General features: G+C 50.1%; 2 protein-coding genes across 2 annotated transcripts; both read left to right on the forward strand.

The window, feature by feature from the left end:
- Nucleotides 1-7180: 7180 nt before the first annotated feature.
- Nucleotides 7181-8119, forward strand: LOC309683897 (olfactory receptor 14J1-like; the record flags this gene model as incomplete). The annotated part of the gene is made up of 1 exon (XM_082499882.1): nt 7181-8119. The coding sequence occupies one exon, from the start codon at nt 7181-7183 to the stop codon at nt 8117-8119; it is 939 nt and encodes a 312-aa protein (XP_082356008.1).
- Nucleotides 8120-20141: 12022 nt separating this feature from the next.
- LOC309683898 (olfactory receptor 5AP2-like) lies at nt 20142-21131 on the forward strand (the record flags this gene model as incomplete). Its single annotated transcript, XM_082499883.1, has 1 exon — nt 20142-21131. The coding sequence occupies one exon, from the start codon at nt 20142-20144 to the stop codon at nt 21129-21131; it is 990 nt and encodes a 329-aa protein (XP_082356009.1).
- Between the last annotated feature and the right edge of the window lie 463 nt (nt 21132-21594).

Below are 21594 nucleotides of genomic sequence, written 5' to 3' on the forward strand. Positions count from 1 at the left end.
ATGGATCCTCTTGACTCCTACCCGTGCTTTGTTCAGGCTGACTAAGGAGCAACAGACTTCACATCCTTGGGGTGAGCTTGCAAGCTGGAAAGCTCCTGGCTCACGTCCAAGGGAGTGAAGGTGTCTTGAAAAATGTTTCAAAAGGTGGTTTTGAAAACCAAAAGTGCAAGACAACCAATGTACAGAACAAGATACCGGAGTAAAAGACAACTAACTGTCGTGTCTATACTATTGACGAGCAGCCCACTAATTCACTCTATCAATATTACCATCAGGATGGGCCCAGTGTGAGCTCTCCCTGGATTGCAGGTGGACAGCACGGCGTGTGACTCTCCCTTTGAGCAGGGACACCTCTCAAGGTTAGAGATTCCTTATCTGAGACTAGGAGATCATTCCTTACCCAAGGTGGAGACATCCCTTAACCACGATGGATCCTCAGTAAGTGACTGATAGCATGCTGAATTAATACTCTGACACACTGCGAATCCATATAGCTACCCACATACCATTAATGTTGTAAGAATATATCCATTAGACATGGACCGTTGACCAAGTCTGAGACTATGATTGGATCCAGCCAGACCTAGGCTTCAAAAAGGAGTTTAGAAGGCAAGGAGGGCCACACTGAACCTCATTACTCAACAGAAGGGTCATAGAATCATAGAATTGTCAAGGTTGGAAGTGACCTTTAAGATCATCAAGTCCAACCATCAAACTAACACTGACAAAACCACCTTTAAACCATGTCCCTAAGTGCAACACCTCTCCATCTTTTAAATACCTCCAGGGATGGCGATTCCACCAATTCCCTGGGCAGCCTGTTCCAATGAGTGACAACCCTTTCTGTGAAGACATTTTTCATAATCTCCAATCTAAACCTTCCCTAACGCAACTTGCGGCCACTTCCTCTTATCCTATTGCTTGTTAGTAGCGAGAAGAGACTGACCTTGCTACAACCTCCTTCCAGGCAGTTGTAGAGAGCGATAAAGCCTCCTCCAAGCTCCTTTTCTCCAAGCTAAACAAGCCCGGCTCCCTCAGCCGCTCCTCATAAGACCTGTTCTCCAGACCCCTCACCAGCTTCACTGCCCTTCTCTGGATATGCTCCAGCACCTCAATGTCTTTCCTGTAGCGAGTGGCCCAAAACTGAACACAGTACTCGAGGTGGGGCCTCACCAGTGCCAAGTACACAGGAACAATCACTGCCCTGCTCACCAAAATACTCCTGATAGAGGCCAGAACGCTATTGGCCACCTGGGCCCACTGCTGGCTGATATTCAGCTGGCTGTTGTCCAACATCCCCAGGTCCTTTCCTGCCAGGCAGCTTTCCAGCCACTCTGCCCGAAGCCTGTAGCGCTGCATGGGGTTGGTGTGACCCAAGCTTTTTTAAATCTCATACCATTGGCCTCAGCCCATGGACCCAGCCTGTCCAGATCCCTCTGTAGACCCTTCCTGCCCTCAAGAAGATCAACACTCCTGCTGAACTTGGTATCGTCTGCAAATTTACTGCGGGTGTACTAAATCCCATCGTCCTGGTTGTTTATAAAGATATTAAAGAGGACTGGCCTCAGTGCTGAACCCCTGGGGACACAACTTGTGACCGACCGCCACCTGGATTCTGAGGGAGTTTTCCTGGAGATCTCACAGTCAGCAGCACTAAAAGGCAGCAGAGCTTCCTAGAACAGCATCTTCCAGGCTTGGTGTGGTTGCTTAACCTTGGCTGGCTGCCAGGTGCCCACCAAGCCACTCCATCACTCTTCCTCAGCAGGACAGGGGGAAAAATAAGATGAAAAACTTCTGACTCTAGATAAAAGCAGTTTAATAAAGAAAAGAAAGACCCCGTGTGGAAGCAAAGGAAATAAAACAAAGATTTATTCTCTACTTCCCATCAGCAGGTGATGTCCAACCACTTCCTGGCAATAGGACCTCGGTTGCTTTAGAAACCCCTCCTCCTCCTTTCTCTTCTCTTTTATTGCTAGGTGTGATGTTATATGGTATGGAATGTCTCTGTGGTCAGTTTGGGTCAGCTGTCCTGGTTATGTCCCCTCCCAACCTCTTGCCCACCCCCAGCCTACGGGCCTGTGTTTGCAGTGGGGTTTGGAGAGACAGCCTTGCTGCTGTGTGAGCACTGCTCAGCAGTGGCCAAAACATCGGTGTGTTATTAACACCATTCTAGCGACAAATACAACAGTAGGACGGCACTGTGAGGGCGGCTATGGGCAAAGGTAACTCCATCCCGGCCAGACCTCCCTCTTCCTGATCACTGGGTTGTCTTCCTGCCTTAGCTGCCCTGCAGGCCGCCATGCCCAGGCCTGTCCTGCTCGCCTTGCTCAGGTACGGTGCAGCCGGGCCCTGGCTGGGGAGGCACCACCTGCGTTGCCAGCCATGGTCTCGCCATTGGCTCCCAGCTCGCCTTCCTTTGGAGAGCAGCCCAGCTCTTGCTGCTCCCTGTCAGGGGAAGAATGTCTTCTGACCAAGTGTCAACATTCTTAATAGAAAACCTGCACCTGACCTCATCATCTGGCCTCACTTCTCATTCTCCAGGCAGAAAATACCCACAGAGGTATTTAGGAAGTATAACTCATCCCACTTAATGTGGACATTTGAAATCACTCTAGAAGCATCGGTTTCCTTTTATGGACCATCTGCTTTCCTCCAGGTGAACACATGCTCCCCTGGGCCAATGGAAAAAAAAAAGAATTTGAATGAGGGTGACTCATCAGAGGTGCTCTGCACAGATGAACCCAAAAGCAATGGATTGCCCTCAGGAAGTCTCCCTGCATTGATCACAGCAGAAGCGTAGAACAGTTCAGACTTTGCAACTGTCTCCACGGTGTATAAAGTTACCTGAAACTAACCGTATCCCCTCCGTTCTCGAGCTATGTGCAGGTATCACTTCTGTTTCTCCTCCCCCTCACAACTGCCTTCCTGGCTCTGCAAACAGGGCTCAACGTGCACTCACCCAGAATAAATCATCAGGAGCTTGCCTTCATACAATGACCGGATAAAACAAAGACATGTATAAGAACGTTCCCCTTTTCCTCTGTGTGCCACTGGGAGTTGGATCTCATTAGGGTTTCCTGTGCTGGCCCAAGAGTCATACCGCTCTCTGCTCACACAGCGTTCTTGAAGAACAATATACAGCTCCAGAAGCGGCTGATAGATGTTGCCTCTGCAATCAGCTTGCAGCACAGTGTAGGCCTCAGCAGGTAACTTACTGTTCTCTCATGTCTCAGCTCCGGACACGGAGAAAAGGCCTGAAATTGCTGTGTTTTCAAAGATTCAAAGTCCAAAGTTCCTGGTGTTTGGATACTTAGTTTCTCATACCCCCAGCACACACCACAATAGGAATACAGAGATATTAATGTGGATTTTCTCTGCCTCATTTCAGCTGTCAGATCATCAAGTCTAAATTAAGGTCAAACCTTAGTTCTGAACTTAACCTATGTTAAGATCTAAGATCACATTTAGCTTCTAAATTGGACATCTGGTCTGAGGCCCTTGTCTGTGTTCAGTGGAGAGACATCTCTCAAGTGGTGAGCATGTAGTCACCCACCTCAGGACACGATGAATCACAAATGGGAAACATTTCTCTTCCCGTAAGGAGCAGAAGGCACCAAGAGGATCGGCTCAGAGAAGGTGATTTGGGAGGGATTCATCTCAGATAGTTGTTAATGTCTCCTACAGAAGCCATTTGCAATAAGTCAGTTTCATAAATCAAAAGAAAGAGGAACTTGGATGGTAAAATGTTTATCAAGTGCTTTTAGATCATTGGAAAGACATCTCTGGTGCAGGTTGGATGGGGATTGATTTGAGCAAGCAGGGGGGTTGGAACTAGATGATCTTTAAGGTCCTTTCCAAGCCAAGCCATTCTATGATTCTGTGATGCCAGAAGGTCTTCTTATGATGGTATGTTGCAGTACAGAACCTGTTGTGATATTCATATCAAGAAATTTTACACTGCATCAGAATCATGTGATTCTACAGGGGGTCTACAGGAGAGCTGAGGAAGGACTTTTTTCAAGGGCATGTAGTGATAGGATGAGAGGGAATGGCTTCAAACTGGAAGAAGGAAGATTTAGATGAGATATTAGGAAGAAATTTTTCACTTTTGCATGGGAAGGCACTGGAACAGCTTGTCCAGAGAAGCTGTGGAAACTCCATCACTGGAGATGTTTAAGGCCAGGCTGGTTGGGATTTTGGACAACCTGGTCTAGTGGGAGGTGGCCCTGTCTATGGCAGGGGGGTTGGAACTCGATGATATTTAAGGTCCCTTCCAACCTAAACCATTCTATGATTCTGTGAATCATGTGTTTGCCCTCCCCACACTTTTCTCCCTTCCACATACACTTACAACATCTCTTCTTAGACAGAAAAGAAGATTTCCTGTTTCCTGAAGATTATCACACTTCTCTTCAAGCCCACCTTGGGACCATCTTTCATCTGCTGGTTCCTCAGGCTGGAAATAAAGGGTCTCATCAAAGAAGTTATGACTGTTTTGAGAAGGGACACTGCCCTGTTATAGAAAATGTGGTGATCTGAAGGCTGGACAGGCAGGAAGATGCAGCTACTGTAGCCCAAGATGACAAGGATGAAGGGAGAGAAACATGCAGAGAATGCCTTTTGCCAAGAGGAAGCTGACTACAACCTAAGTATGGTACTAATGATGTACAGGCAGGACCTTGCTGTCATGCCCAGGGAGCCAAGGACAATGATGCATGAGGCTCTGAAGGTGATCAGCTCAATAATGTGTGTTTCTGCACAGGACACCTTGATCAAAAGCACACTGTCCTAGAGGAAGTGCTCAATACCCTGCAGAAGGGCAGCCTGGCAACCGGGACAGTGGAGACACGGATGGCCAGGAAGCCTGCAGTCCACAAGCCCACCTTTAGGGCTGAAGGTAAAGCTGACTGTTCATGAGCACAGGCGGCTGAAGAGGGTGGCATATGGCATCATAACGGTCGTAGGACATGACAACCAGAAGCACAAACTCAGTGCAGCCCAGAAGGCAGAGGAAGTAGCATTGAGGTAAGCAGCCTGCGTAGGAGATGGCTTTGCTCCCTATCAGCCAGTTTCCGATGGCTTTGGCTGGGATGGACGTCGTGATGAAGTTCTCCACACGGGAGAGGTTATAGAGGAAAGAATACATGGGCCTGTGGAGGTCTCCTTCAGCAAGAATGAGGGAAATGATCAGCAGCTTTCCCACTAACATCACCAGGTACGAAGGCAGGAGAGAGAATGCCATTGGGCGCTCCTGATGGCAGAGGGATGGGAAGCCCAAAAAAGGGAACTCTGTGAGAGTCGTGTGGTTCAACATTTTTTAACAATTTTTTAAAGAACCACACAACTTTGTAAAACTTTTCAAAGATTGTTAACAAGCCCCCAGGGAGGCTTTGGCAGTAATGGCTCTCAGAGGGACCCATTAACACTCCAAGAAACTTTGGAGTTAACATCTGACTTCTTGAGAGGTTTCTTCAGCTTCCTCTCTGTCTGAGGTTCATGGACTCAGCACCAAAATCACCAGAGAGGTCATTAAAATGCCTTGGGTTGCTCCTCTGCCGCTAAACTGGTCCAGGCTCCTGGGAGGGAGGAGGCTCATGGCAAGTGGGCATGCTGCAGAGAGACAGCTCTGCCCAGGAGGAACTCCTCTGCAAAGCACAGCAGGGCAGGGTCCAAGGGCAGAGGAGCGAGGCAGAGAGGGTTTAAAGGCAGTTGGGAGCAGGAGGACACTGAGAGCTCACAGAGAGAGAAATCTCCACAGCCCCTGACACGGTAAGTCTCTGGCTGCGGGGCAATGCAGCCGCAGCTCCTGCAGGGATCTCCTAAAGCTGCCATAGCCCAAAACCTACGGGATCTCGCTGCAGCGTAGAGGAGGAGGACGTGCTCCAGAGCAGGGATCCTCTGCTGCACCATCAGAGGGAATGGGCACGATGGCTGCCTTCTCCCGGGGACGGCGTCAGGGCTGTGAAGGTGTGTGTGCAGGCACAGGTGCCCAGGGCTGTCCTTCTCAGCAGGGTCCCTGCACCCCAGGGGACCGTGTGCCGGGGCAAGGACTCTGCCGCTTGCCAGGGTCAGCACTCAGCCTGTCCAGGGAGCGCCCCACAGCCTGTGGCAGAAGCTGTGGGTGGAAGGGTTGACCCCCGGCAGGGCAGGGCAGGGCAGGGTCCTTCTGCTGTGGAGAGGCTGCTGCATGGGTCAGGTTGGCTCCACATCAAGCCAAGACGTTTCACAGGGGACGTTTCCAGAAGCCCATCAAGACAAGGGCTACCTGGGAGTTGTCCTGGTTTCAGCTGGGATAGAGTTAATTTTCTTCCTAGAAGCTGCTGTGGTTTGGATTTGGTATGAGAATAATGTTGATAACACATTTTGTTTTAGTTGTTGCTCAGTAATGCTCATAGTAAGTGAAGGACTTTTTCATCTTCCAATACAAACTGAGAGGGACCATAGGCAGGACAAGCTGGGCAAAGGAACGTTCCATACCATCATGCTCAGTACATAAATGGTGGGTTGGTGGGGAGCAGGAATCTGTGATCGCTGCTTGGGATGGACACTGGGTGGTAAGCACGTGTATTGTGTCACTTTTGGTTTTCGTATATACTTTTACCATTATTATTTTCTTTTCCATTACTGTTATTTTTAACTGTCTTTGTCTCAACCCATGAGGTTTTTAACCCTTTCTTCCCTCTTCTCGCTACCCTTCTGGGGAGCGGAGTAGGGGCTGGGGCGGAAGGTGATGTACTCCAGTGTTGTCTTCTCCCCGAGGGCTGAGGAGTGACCTGGCTCTGCTCATATCACTACAGTTTTAAGACATCCAGGACTTTCCTTGAGGTTTTCCTGCAGGAATATACTGAGCAGCTCCACACTACATTACAAGTGGATGACCGATGAGGTAAAGTGTGAATTTCAGAAGCTGTCATGTCCTTTTCACAATCCCCGCTGTTGTGGAGCAAGGATGACTCCTTGGGAGCCCACAAGCAGCTCCCATGCCCACAACTGGGCCAGCACAAACCAGAGCGCCAACACAGGAGATTCAAAAATTCCCTAGAAAAAAGGAGAGAGGCGATGTGTGTTTTCGGGGGTAGAGGTTTTGAAGGGCAGGGAATGGGAAGAGATTTGCTCAGAGCTGCCCTGAGTTGTGAGTGTGCTTTCTCAGTCAGCAGTACCTCGTGAATCAAGGGATCAGATGTCCAACGGCAGCTCCATCACTGAGTTCCTCCTGCTGGCATTCGCAGACACACGGGAGCTGCAGCTCTTGACCTTCTGGCTCTTCCTGGGCATCTACCTGGCTGCCCTCCTGGGCAACGGCCTCATCATCACTGCCATCGCCTACGACCACCGCCTCCACACCCCCATGTACTTCTTCCTCCTCAACCTCTCCCTCCTTGACCTGGGCTCCATCTCCACCACTGTCCCCAAAGCCATGGCCAATTCCCTTTGGGACACCTGGGCCATCTCCTATGGGGGATGTGCTGCACAGGTCTTCTTTTTTCTATTTTTAATCTCATCAGAATATTATCTCCTGACCGTCATGGCCTATGACCGCTACGTGGCCATCTGCAAACCCCTGCACTATGGGACTCTCCTGGGCAGCAGAGCTTGTGTCCACATGGCAGCAGCTGCCTGGGGCAGTGGGTTTCTCTCTGCTCTGCTGCACACTGCACATACATTTTCAATACCACTCTGCCGAGGTAATGCCGTGGACCAGTTCTTCTGTGAAGTCCCCCAGATCCTTCGACTCTCCTGCTCAGACTCAGACTACCTCAGGGAACTAAGGCTTCTTGTGTTTAGTACCTCTTTTACTTTTGTGTGTTTTGTTTTCATTGTGCTCTCCTATGTGCAGATCTTCAGGGCTGTGCTGAGGATGCCCTCGGAGCAGGGACGGCACAAAGCCTTCTCCACGTGCCTCCCTCACTTGGCCGTGGTCTCCCTGTTGATCAGCACTGGAATGGTTGCTTACCTGAACCCCCCCTACATCTCCTCCTCAACCCTGGATTTAGTGGTGTCATTTCTGTACTCAGTGGTGCCTCCAGCAGTGAAGCCCCTCATCTACAGCATGAAGAACAAAGAGATCAAGTATGCCCTGAGGAAACTATTGCAATATACTCTATTTCAGCATCAATGAGATAACTGTCTGTCTCCTGTGACTCCCAGCATATTCACAGAATACAGCAGGATGATCTCTTGTTCATTAGCTTCTCTTTTACTTTCTTTCTTTCTTTCTTTCTTTCTTTCTTTCTTTCTTTCTTTCTTTCTTTCTTTCTCTTTTTCTTTTTCTTTCTCTCTTTTCTTTATATTGTTTTCTTTCTTTTTCTTCTTTCCCTTTTTTCTTTTCTTTTTCTTTCTTCTTTTCTTTCTTTCCTTTTATTGCTTCAATCCTTCCTCTGTTTTGCTCTTTTTCTCTTTATTCATTTCTCTTTCTTTCTCTCTTTTGTTCCTTCATTTCCTTGTTCATTCACTCATTCCCTTATTCATTCATTGCTTCTTTCTTTCCTTCCTTTCTTCTTTTTTCTCACTTTTTCTCTCTCTCTCTCTTTCTTCTCTCTATCTCTCTTTCTCTCTTTGTTAGACCTTTGGTAATATTATTCCTAATCTCACTTCTTAAGCATTTAGGTGTATTTTCTTTCCCAGTGACCTGGTGTACATGAGAAGCCAGATTCCCTCTGTAATTGAAACAAAACAGAGGTGGCAGCAGAAAATCAAGTTTTAAAACCCCTGTTTCTGAAAACTTTCCTGGACCTGAGGGTGAATCTCCTCTGACTCTGCAGTCCCAGCATGGGCTGTTAGACAGCAGAAGGACACTAGAGAGGGATTCACGATATCCTGTTGTACTGGCTTTTGATGGGATAGACTCAAACTTTTTCATAACAGCTAGTACGGAGCTATGTTTTGGATTTGTGGTGAAAACAGTGCTGATAATATGGGGACGGTTTAGCTATTGCTGAGCAGGGTAACACAGCGTCAAGGCTTTATCTGCTCCTCTTAGTTCCCTGAGAGCAAGTAGGCTGGGGGTGCACAAGAAGTTGGGAGGGGACACAGCTGGACAGCTGACCCCAACTGACTGGAGGGATATCCCATACCATATGACGTCGTGATCAGCAATAAAACCTGGGGAAAGAAGAAGGAAGTGTGGAACATTTGCATTTATGGCATTTGTCTTCCCAAGTAACCATTACGCTTTCCTGGAGATGGCTGAACACCTGTCTGATGTTTGGAAGTACTGAAGGAGTTCTTGATTTTGCTTTGCTTACCCACACAGCTTTTGCTTTACCTATTAAACTGCCTTTCTCTCCACCCTTGATTTTTCTCAGGTTTGTCCTTCCGATTCTCTCCCCCATCCCACCCAGGGGGGAGGGAGCCAGGGGCTGTGTGGTTCTTTGCTGCCTACTGGGGTTAAACCATGACACCTCTTTGAAACACCACACGCCAGATTTAGTGCAGCACTCAAACGCAGAGGCACTGGAAATACCCCACGGTCCTACCAAGCCCCTTCCTTGGCCATAGGCCCATCAGGAAGTGGAAGCTGGAAAGGGGCTCATCGGCAGTGATCCCTGTCCGTCTGAGTCTGCTTCCCACCCTGACCATCACAGCCAGTGAAGGGGCACCCCGTAGCCCCAGGGCACCACAGTCCTCACCCGCTAAAGAGCAGCACTTTAGCTCAGGGCCCTGTGGGGAGCATGGGCAGGGGTGCAGAAACAGCCGGCCAGGCCAGCACAGACACACTCACATGGGAAAAGGCTCTCTGTGATCAGGGGTGTCCCAGGAGAGGAGCAGGAGACCATGTGTGTGAAAGGGATGAAGACAAAGAGCGACCCATTCCCATGTGTCCAACTGGGGCAGGCTGCTGTGCCGCTGGCAGAGCAGGAGCTGCAAGAGGAGCCCCAGGGCAAGGACCCTCCTGCTGTCCTGGGGAGTGGGGCTGGCACAGGGGGGCTGCAGGCTGCTGGTGAAGGGCACCTCCTGGGCCTGACAGCAGGAGAGGCACTGTCACAGACCTCTCTTTCATCCTTCCACGTCCAGCCTGCAGCCCTGGGGCTGATGGGGAAGCTGAGAGCCCTCTCTGCCCCCCAGCACCTGCTGTGCCCTTCCGTGGGGCTGTGGGCTGAGTGCCCAGCGCTCTGCAGCACCTTGCGGCAGGCACTGCCGTGGGGTCAGCCCAGACTGGGCTGCTCTGCTGGGCTGGGAAGATGGCAGGGGAGGTGGGGAGAGCAGGGGAGGGCCTGGGGTGAGCTGGAAAGTGCCTGGGAGAGGAAAATGCCAGTGCGGAGCTCAGCTGTGTGAGTATGAAGGTTGGGTGCACACAGGAGAGCAGGACCTGGTCTGTGCCATGGTCCGTGGACACACTAGCGAAGCTGCCCCAGGGTAATCATCAGCAACCAGCCCCTCATGGCTGCCACTGCCAGCAATAGCCACTCACCTCAGCTCAGAGAGGTGGTTTGTGCCTCCACAGAGGGACATAAAATGACCAGATCAGAAGATTTTTCTTGCATTACAGACTTATGAATACACATTTCCTGTGTGTGATGGGATGAACTTCTGCCTTCCATTGGTTTCGACATATCTTCCAGGAGGACCTGTTCCCTGACTGTACCAAGTACAGAAGTGAGGCTGACTGGTCAGCAGTTCCCAGGGTCCTCGTTTTTACCCTTTGTCAAAATGGGCCTGATGGTTCCAGTTTTCCAGTCACTGGGGACTCCAGCTGACTGCCATGATGTTTGAAATATGATGCAGAATGGCTTGAAAACTGCATCAGTCAACTCCCTCGGGACCCTAGGATTTATTGAGTTGGGTCCTGTGGACTTATGTACATTCAGGTTCCTTAGGTGACCTCAAACCTAATCTTCTGCTACAATGGGAGGGATTTAATTCTCCCAGTCCCTGCCTTGAAGTTCATGGACTTGACAGACAGGGGAGGACTGACTGCCAGGGAAAACTGAAGCAAAAAAAACGGTTGAGTAATTCAGCCTTCTCCATGTCAGCTGTCACTAGTTCTCCTGTCCCATTTATTAGGGCAGGTACATTGACTTGAAACTTCCTTTTCTGGCCAACGTACCCATAGAAGGCCTTCCTAATATTCTTCACATCCCTTGTCAAATTCAGCTCCAGCTGCGCCTTAGCTTTCCTGATCCCACACACACACAACTGGGTAGCATTCCTATATTCTTTCCAGGATACATGTCCCTGCTTCCACTGTCTCTGTGTTTCCTTCTTACACTGTAGTTTCAGCAGGAGGTCCTTACTAAGCTGTGCCAGCCTCCAGCTTTGTATGCATGTTTTCTTACACGTGGCAATCAAGAGCTCTTGCGCTCTGAAGAAAACGTCCTTAAAGAGCCGCCAGCTCTGCCCAGCACCTTTGTCTTTGAGGGCAGTTTCCTCAGGGGGCCCATCCACTAGCTCCTTAAACAACAGAAAGCTTGCTCTCCTAAAATTCAGGCTCCTGATGGTACTCTTCACCAGGCCCGTAACACTCAGGACTGCTAATTCCACCAGGGCACGATCACTGCATCCCAAGCTGCCATCAGTCTGGACCTCTCTAATTAGTTCTTCCATGTGGGTGAGCAACAGGTCCAGTGATGCTTCTCTTCTGGCCAGGCTGTCTATCACCTCAATGAAGAAATTATCCTTGACACTCTCCAGGAGTCTCCTGAACAGCTTACAGCTTGTTGTGCTCCTTGTTCAGCAGATGTCAGGAGGACTGAAGTCCCCCAGCAGGATCAGATCCTGCGAGCACGATGCTTCCTGTAGTTGAAGTAAGAATGCGTTGTCACCAGGCTCCCCTGGGGCAGGTGCTCTGTAGGAAACACCAGACACAAGGTTTCCTTTGTTTGCTTGGCCACTGGTTTTCACCCAGAAGCTCTCAACCTGTTCATTGCTGGTTTTCCAAGACAGCTCTGTGCAGTCAATCCAGTCTTTTACATGGAGGGCAACCCCCTGCCCCTCCTTCCTTGCCTGTCCCTCCTGAACAGTTTAGAGTCATCGATTGCAGTGCCCCAGTCATGCGACTCATCCCACCCCATTTCAGTGACAGCAGTCAGATCAGAGCTCTCTTGATACACAGGGCTTCCAGCTCCTCCGCTTTGTTACCCAGCACACCTGCATTGGCACAGAGGCATTTCAGCTGTGCTATGGATCATGTCACCTTTTTAGAGGAAGATGCCCTAATTCCTTTGAGGCATTTCACAGGGGTTTTCCTGGTGGTTCCTAATACATCAGCAGCCCCTGGTTCTTCTCTGCAGCAAGAAACTCCACCCCCTTCTCCCACTAAGCCTAGTAAATCCTTGTGAGTCTTGTGACCTTGTTGGTGAAGGCCCTACTTGTCCCACTTGGTCAGGTGAATCTCATCAGCTCCCAAAAGATCCAGCTACTCAAAGCTCACTCCATGACCACAGAAGCCCAAACCTTGAGTGTGACACCAGCAGCCACAAAGCCAGGCATTCACCTGTTCAGTTTGTCTCCCCCTTCTGAAACCCCTTCCTCTGACTGGGAGGAGAGAGGAGAACACCACCTGTGCTCCTGATCCTTTTAGCATTGCTCTGTGGGACATGTAGTGTCTTCTGGTGGTTCTCAGTTTCCTTGTGGCAATAGCATTAGTCCCTATGTGGAATCGGAGTGGGTGAAAACCTGTAGGGTTCACCAGGCTCAGCAGCTTCTCAATGATGTCACAAATGTGAGCTCCTGGTAGGCAGCAAACTTCTCCAGAAAAACTGTCTGGAAGGCAAATGGTTGCTTTGGTGCTTCTCCAATTACTAATACTTTATGTGCTTTCTGGTGGCACTGGTTCTAAAGCGGGTGGGTGGGTGGATCAGCTTTGCACGGTCGGCATTTCCTGAATCCTGCCCATTACTCACCTGCTCTTCATTCTCCATCCCCAGAGCATCACATCTGCTACACAGGGGCACTTCAGGGGAAGGGGGAAGGTTCCTCCTGCCCTGACCAGAGACAAGGGACCAATCTCCTTCCTCTCAGGACTTACTTGTGTCAGTCAGCCTGAGGTGGAATTCAGGCTTACCCTCCCCTTGGGCAGCATTAAGGCAGGGCTGGTGCTCAGCATGGCACAGCGCACAGGACCGTGCATCCATCTCTCCCTCACGTTCCTGGATACTGCACTGCCTGTTGAGTTCCTCTGGTAACACACCTACTGGTTTGAGGAGTTCTTCCAGCTGGGCACACTTGCAGCTATGATGGCCATTGCTTACTAGGGGGACTTCCAGGTGCTGGAGCTCCATGCAACCTGAGGTCTGGACAGCTATTTCAGTCCCTGGGAGTTCTGTTTGGGTGGAGGTGACAGCATAGGAAGGCTTTAGAGCTTCTGCTTGCATTTCAGCCTCCACCTTGCACTTGACTGCACACAGGATGCAGTCTCTTTGAAGTTCTCAGGAAAAACGGCTCTTTTACATCTAAAAGGGAAAATCCTTTGAAAGATGTTGTCCTTCTAATTCTAAATTACTGGAGACCTCAAGCTTCTGGGTGGGCTTGCACAGCCACCAGCGTGCTGGGGTTACCATCAGGGCTGCAGCCTACGCCTGCCCGGGGAGCAGAGGAGGCAGCAGCCCAACAATGGGCAGAGTGCGCTGCCCTTCTTGTGCAAAGTGCCGGGCAAAGGGTCGCACTGCTCCCAGCTGACACCACTCCCTGTTTGCACGCCCTCGTCGTGCTGCTCCTCAGGGAACAGTTATATGTGGCGTCCTGTGGTTTGAACTGGCCGCGGGGACCAATGCACCGCACAACTCTCGGCTGACCCCTCTTGCCAGACCTGTTGCCTGCCGGCTGGTCCCTCCACACACACAGCCTACAGGTGCCAGGCGCCCAGAGACACCCTCCGGCACCTCCGGCACCTCACAAGCCTTGACATCCTCTCAGCATGCCGCAACAACTGCTGCTCCACTGCTGCCACTGCCCAACGTTTAAACTCTGGCAGGAGCCATTACTTACATGGTTACAGATACTGTCTTTCCATTCCACCCATGCGTTGCTTATTAATACTCCAAGTGGAACATGGACTTCTGCAGTCCCCAACTGTATTACTCCGGTGGATGCAAAGATGCTTTAGGGCACAGCAAGCTGAAAATCAGCAGCTGAGATGCACCTCCATTACCAGTTATGTCCCCCATTAAGAAATACATCGCAAGTCTTGTGGTACTGATCAGTGGTTAAGGTTGAATTCTTAGGTATTAATTTAATAGATACTAGATGCAGAGTCAACACACACTGTTAATCCTTGGAACACATATTAGACAGTGACTTGGAACAGCTCAAAGATAAATAGCATAAGGTTTTGGTGCCTGAGCCAGAAATCCCAGTAGATGGTCTAGTGCAGTTCTGCAGCTGTAACTGCAATTGTTCAACTTAATCCACTAACAGAACTTTATTTTTGTTTCACAAATCTTGAATCTTAGTCTTGAATACAGAACTGAGGAAATGATGGCTACGTGAGCAAGGTGGGCTGGTAGTCTGTGAATGTCACCCTCCCTTCTTGCTGCACATGCCAGTTCAAGCCTGCAGCAGCTTCTGTTGTTCCAGCTGTAATCTTCCTTCTTCCTGTCTCAGTCATTTGCACTGAGCAGGGTGCATTACAGTTCTGTGACATGAACTAATGAGGGTTGCTTGAGACTGTTCTCCGGCCTGATGAGTTCAGGGTTCCAAAACACTCGAGTTTGGAGCCATTAGCTCTAATGGAGCAGTTCATAGAGACAGGGCAGCGTCTGGGGACATCTTGTTGGGGCTGGTAGGAAATTCTTTTGGCCAACTGAAATGACAGCAGATGCCCACACATACAGCTGAACCTGTAACAATTCCTTTTGTCCAGGACAGCCTATAGAGGTCTTCAGCTGACCAGATGGAGTCATGTGCCATTGGGAGAGAGAAGCATCTCTCTTTCTGTTCTCCACCAGCTGTATTTTCTCCACGTCCTTTGAGTATAATGATAATGGTCTCATGTGCATCTCTTTATTACGTAACTGAATTCAGGGCAACTGCATCTCAATTTCATGGCCAAATACAGGCCTGCAGTACTACGTGAGATGCCAGGGCTCTCCAGCAAAAAGTGAACACAGCTGACGCGGTCCTATAGAGGAACCCCATCCACTGACTGAAGCCCACCACTGCAGTGACAGAAGTTGCGCCCCTTCCCTACCCAGTAGATGCAGAGAACTGCATGAATACAAAGCACATCACACCAGGGTCTCCACTCGAGTGCATTCCCTCTCAAACCCTGATGGGGTTTCCCCCATCATTTAACCATCCCCTTGATGATACAATCATGGATGAGGCCAATGATTTTCACAGTTTGCCTGTACCACAGCATGTCCACTCCCAAGGACATTTTCAACATCATCTCTTCCTTCCTGACATCAGCTCCTGCTCCACCACAGCCCCTCAGACCTGCAGAGACACCACAGAAAGAAGGCTCCTCTTCTGCTCTGACTGCACAGCCCATCCCTGTTTCTCTCTGGCTTCGGGGAAAGCACAGTTCACTCTTTGTGTGGGCACCTGATTTCTTCCTTACGTTGCCATCGGCCATCCACTCCAGCGTGTCTCTGCCATGGAGCAAAGACTGTGCACACATGAGGTCTTGGAGGCTTGGTAGCAGGTTTCCCCATGGCAAGTCCACTCTCAGCCCTGGTGCTGCAGCCCAGACATGCACCGGTGCCCTCAGCTTGGGGCACAGGCAGGAGGAGTCCCACGTGCCATCTCTTCATTCACTTGAGGGGAATAACAACGGAGGTGTGTTGGGACAGCCCACGTGACTGGGGTGCTGTGATGAATGGGCAGAGGATGATCATGAGAGACAGGCCGGAAAGATCAGGAGGGGAGAGCTGTCAGTGCGAAGGAGATATGCTTAGATATGTGGAGCTCCTCTATGGGACCGACAAATGGAGTGAGCCCTTATGGCTGAGGGTAAGGGGAGAGGCTGGTAAGGGTGACGTTGTTGTGAGAGAAAAGAAGACCAGAGTGCTCATGACCTTGCAAAATGGCCTTATGTGCCAAGTGTGAGCATAATTTTCCTTAGTTTCTCAATCCTTATGTGTCCCCTGAAGGGGTCTGTAATGACCTGGTGTTCACTGGAAAGGAAGCACAACAGTGTGCAGACAATCACTGAGGTTTCTGGATGGTGTTTGGACACAGCTCGGGATATGGGTCTTTATAGCACAGCTGCCCGATGGGCCAACTATGGTGACCAAGAGCAGGTCATGGTTGTGGAAACCAGTGTTGTCCTCAGCTGTCATTCCCTTAGCCTCGCAAGGAGTCAAAAACCTTGAGAATGTTTTAACAGCACAATCAGTTTGGTGAGGGGGGAGCTACTGGCTTTGCAGCTCCTGGGCCCCTGACAGACTAACCAGGAGGTGTATGTGTGGCTTAGCCCAACGATTGGCTACGTAAAGGCTGAACCTCTCTTTAAGAAGTTGTAAGAGTGTGACAGGTCAAAGCTGACCTCAGCGCATGTATTCACCCACGGCAGTGGGGTTATCTGGGGTAATGACAGTGAATATTTAGAGACCGGTAACAGATCAAAGAATATAACATCACCAAGTATATTAATTTTATATATGTGTATATATGTATACATGGTATACATACATGGCTATATATTTATTATTTGCTATAACATTTCAAGGAGTATCAAAAAAACATATAACATATTTCTACATATTTCTAACATTTCAAAGAACATCATATATTTTGATACAGCAAACCAGTGACTGTTCTTACATTCAAAGATTGTAACTGGCACCTTAAATGAGTACCTTTAGCCCAAATTACAGCTGTGATTAAATAAAACTTCTCCTCCTTCCCTACATCATGTGGTCAGAGCGTTCCTGGCAAAGAACCTGGTTGGCTCAGTGGGAGCAGATGGCAGGTTCTCAGGTCCATAGCTCATTAGATGAGCTTTCCTGCAGAGGAGACAGCCAGGTGGGAGGCAGGAGCAGGAAAGAAGCTGTCTCCATTGCCACCATGCACCATTGCCTGAGTGCAGCCTGTGCAGTGAAGGTTCCAAAGCAGTGAGCTGAGGGAGCCCACTGAGGGCTCCACTGGCAGCTGGATTAGATGGGAAGGGTGGGCTCCAGCTGGAGGGCAAACACCATACAGGTGGGAGCCAACAAATAGAAATGGGATGGGATGGCCTGGGCATGGGCTCCTGGGGCTGCGTCTGATGCCTTTGGGTATGTGCAGTCTCTGCATGGAGAGAGAAACGTACCAAAAGCATTGAATGTCCAAAGAAAGGCCATAAACTGTGCTGGCAAAGGAGTTCCCCCTCTTCCTGGACCATCACCACCAGGATGAGGAGTGAATGTGCCCAGCTTGGACTGGGACCCCCAGCACCTTCTTTTCAGTGTGAGGCTCCCAAGATAAACTGTCATTCAATATCTCATGTCTATGGGAGCAACAGCACAAACATCTGTGTCCTTTGGCCTCCCTCTCCTGCCTTTCCAGCCAGGGCAGAGGAACAGGAGAGGCTTCTCCCAAAGTGGAAGCCCACCAGGACTGGAAGGAGCCATGCCCACTTGCTCCCCTTGGCTAGCAGAGGAGCAAGGGAGGCCCCTGTGCACCTCCTGTACAGGACTCCTATCTGGAAGGACATACCCACCGCTCTGCTGCCTTCAGCTGCCAACAAGGCAGGTCCCTCTGCCTCAGAAGGTCTGAGGCTTTCTCATGCTGTGTGAGCTGATGCAGTCATCTGAAGGGAACTGAGGTGAGTGCAATTTCTGGGGATTTTCTTGTTCTGCTCACCAAATTCAGAGCAGCTCCTGGTTCCGTTTCCCTGCCTCAGTTTACATCATGTTTCTGGGGGGTCAGCAGTGCCTGAGGCTGTTGACACAGTCTCCACCATCTCAGAGCTTCCATCCCACCAGGGAGCCAATTATACTGGTTCTACTCTCTGCAAATCCTCAGGGGGGACACGCCACAGCGAGAACCTTTAGAGTCTCCTTTCTGCTATAAACCCGGGCAGACTTGAGAGATGAGGGAGCCTTCAGGTGCTGCTGGAGACTCACCTTAGCAGCTGCTGGGAGAAGAGGGCAAGGGCAGAGTAAGGAATGAGCCCTGGTTCAGGGCTTGCAATAAGGTCCAAGAAGTGAAGGTCATGGTAGGGAAGAGGCAGAAGGTAAGACGCTGAACTTGGACTTCATTGCCATGATCCATCAGAGCTGATGTCAGTGCTTCATGATGAGGACTGCAGGTTTGTGATGGGTGTGCGGGGGGCTGTTTAGGTCTGAGTGTTATTAGTCAGGCTGCTGGGTCTTTGAAGAGAAGAAATGAGAGCATCGAGATAAGAGTTTCAGCCCCGTCCTTTCCTGCATGTCTTCCCACCCCAGCTTCCACCTTCCCCCAGACTCCCCCGGGCCCCCGGCTCTGCACAGTGACATCCCAGGGACAACCCCGGGACACTCTCCCTCCTTTGTTGGGCAGGCAGGAGAGCATTTGGGCACGTTGTGTGGGGCCACATTGCCTGTGCCCTTCACTTCATCCTTCACGGGGCTACTTCAATTGTCTCAAGATTTGGTTATTTTTTTGTTGTTATTGTTGCTGGGTTTTGTATTTTTTCTCACTCTCAGAATTAAGATTATGACCATGTAGTTGTTGGGGTTTTTTCTCCAGCCCTCAGCTTTGTCACTCCCCTGCAGTGGAGAGGGCTGGGGGTATCAGGCATTCTGAATAGTTTTTGGCAAATTCTCGGCACAGTTCCTTTGATTATCACCGCTGGAATAAGTGCATTCCAGCCCAAGAGGTGGGTGTGAGGCCCTTGGAGGGCACTGCTGTTGCACAGAGATGTGTTTGTTGGGCATGAGCTTTCTCCAATCATGCGCTGAGGCATGTCCTGGCATTGCCAACGCCCCTGACCCTGATCGTATCCCACCTCAGCCCCAGCACCCTGCGGACACCCCGCTTAATGTCTTGCTTGCCCAGGCTGCCCCTCAAACACAGCTGGCCATGCCGAAGTCCTGCTGCTGGGCTGGGATCTGCAGGCAGGCATCCTCAAACCCCTCAGGAACCACTGCTCGTGAGGGAAAAATCTGAAGCAACAGGTTCTGCCCAGCAGCTCCCAGTCACAGAGCCACAGAGCGGCTGGGCTTGGAAGCCACCCCAGCACATCAGCCTGTTCAGCCCCCGCTTCCTAAAAGCAGAGTCAGCTGAGGCAGGTGGCTCAGGACCATGCCCAGTCAAGTTTTTAATAGCCACAGGGATGAAACCTCTGCAGCCTCTCTGGGCAGCTCTTCCAGTATTTCACCACGCTATCTTTAAATTCCAATTTCCTGTATTTCAATGTGTTCTTTCTTCTTGGAACCACTGAGGAGAGCCTGGACTTGGCTTCTTTTGCCCTCCCATCCTTCCTCCCTGCACAACCTCTCCCATGTGCCTTGGCTTACTCCCAGTAACCCCTTCCCTATTTTGGGGTTTTTTTGATCCCTTCCTTGTCACTTTTTATGCCACATTTTGACCCGCAATGTGGTTTTCAGCATGCTCTCTGGCAGTCCCCCAGCACAGTGCTTTGGTCATCTGAGGCAGTAACTCCTGACCTGCCCTTTCTCAATGGAAGGCATTGGCCTGTTGGGTGGTGGGGAAGGAGTGGGGTGGGAATCCTTTCCTCCTCATGGGAGTGTTTCCGAGAGCTGTGGATACTCACCTGCAATGTGCCCATCCCTAGCTTTGGAGGAAGGGTGGTGTCTGGCATAATGTTTCCCACAATGGCATCTTTTTGACTGGGGTTTGTTTTCTCTGGCACACTTTGTCTTTCCTGACAGCAGAAGGATGTCAGTCGTCAACACCATGAATGCAACTTGATGATCTTCAAGGTCCTTTCCAGCCTAAACCATTCTATGATTCTATGACTTGCTGGGCATACCCACAGGCATATGAAAGTTCTCTGTTTCTGTGTGAGCAAATGCACGTCATAGAGTTATCCTGCCGTGAGAAAGAAGAACTTCCATTGGGCAGCTCACATCTGCAGTCTCCAGGGGGTCTGCTGGGATGAGTGTTCTGTAACCATCAGGAAAAACATTTTTATTTGCTTTCATGAGGCACGAAACACATAAAGCTCGTGAAAAGAACAATGTCCTACACATAAAATTTCTCAAGTTAAACACTGAAGCGTGATTATTTCTGATAGCGGTTCTTTGTGGAAGCTGAGGAACTGAAAGAAAAACAACATGGAAGAAGGAGAAAGGGACAACAGGACATCATCCATGGATTTTGTGCTGCTGGGAATAAGTGATGTCCCCACACTCCAGAACCTGCTCTTTCTCCTCTTGCTTATGATCTACTCAGTCACCATGGTTGGGAACATCCTCATCGTTGTGCTGGTGGTGGCGGACCGGCACCTGCACACCCCCATGTACTTCTTCCTGGGCAATCTGTCCTCCTTGGAGACCTGCTACAGCTCCACCATCCTGCCTCGGTTGCTGGCCAGCTTCCTGACTGGGGACAGCAGCATCTCTGCACACGGCTGCCTGGCTCAGTTCTACTTCTTTGGTTCTTTTGTGACTACTGAGTGTTTCTTGCTGGCGACCATGGCCTATGATCGGTATTTGGCCATACGCCAGCCCTTGGTCTATGCAAGCCTCATGACCTGGAAAGTCTCTGTACTCCTGACAGCTGCCTCTTGGCTATGGGGATCACTGCTGCTGGTGGTAGTCACGGCCTTCTTATCCCAGTTGCAGTTCTGTGGCCCCAAGGCCATTGACCACTTCTTCTGTGATTTTACCCCATTGCTGGAGCTTGTCTGCAGTGACACCAAAGATGTCACAATTATTTCTATCATATTTTGTATCTTAGATGTCGTTTTTCCCTTCCTTTTCACACTGGGCTCCTACGTGTGCATCATAGCTGCCATCCTGAGGATCCCATCCAGCACAGGCAGAGAAAAGGCCTTCTCCACCTGCTCCTCTCACCTCACTCTCGTCACCATTTTCTATGGAACCCTCTTTGTTGTCTACATGGTGCCTAGAAGAGCTCCTCTGAGGCAGCTTAATAAACTGTTCTCCTTTTTCTACACCATCCTCACACCCCTGGTCAACCCCCTCATCTACAGCCTGCGGAACAGGCAGGTTAGGGAGGCACTCAGAGAAATTATGAGGAAAGCCCTGGCCCTCACCCAGAGCTCATGGTCCCTTGTTGACACAGGCAAGAGACACTTCTAGCTCCTTTGAAAGCTCTGGATACCGGCTGGCTCTTCAGAAGTGCGTGCCACTGAGACCGCTTGTGGAGTGCTGAAGGGAAGATAGCAAAAGGTCTTTGGGAAGAAATATCATGGTTTAATTAACAGTCTAGAAAATGTCACAGGTTTGATTTTCCTTGTTAATAAACACCATGTGGGAAGTACTGAAGTGTCAATGTTTTCTTTTCTGGAGGAGTAAAGAAAAGATATTTGCCCGAGTTTGTGAATACTTACAAGGGCCATTATGAGGCCATCTTTCTCACTGTGGGTTCCGGGGATGGTAGTCACATGGTGCGCATCCCCCCTGTGGTGCACATTTCAGGAGCATGAGGCTCACATGGCAGCCACTAACAAAGGTCTACCTTCACTGCACTGCCAAGGAAAAATGGACCATTCCTATTGGGTGGCTCACGTGGGTTACAGCCATGCACATCTCCTCCTGCCAC

This window comes from Vanellus vanellus, assembly GCF_965231255.1.
Source record: "Vanellus vanellus genome assembly, contig: HAP1_SCAFFOLD_35, whole genome shotgun sequence".
NCBI lineage: Eukaryota > Metazoa > Chordata > Aves > Charadriiformes > Charadriidae > Vanellus > Vanellus vanellus.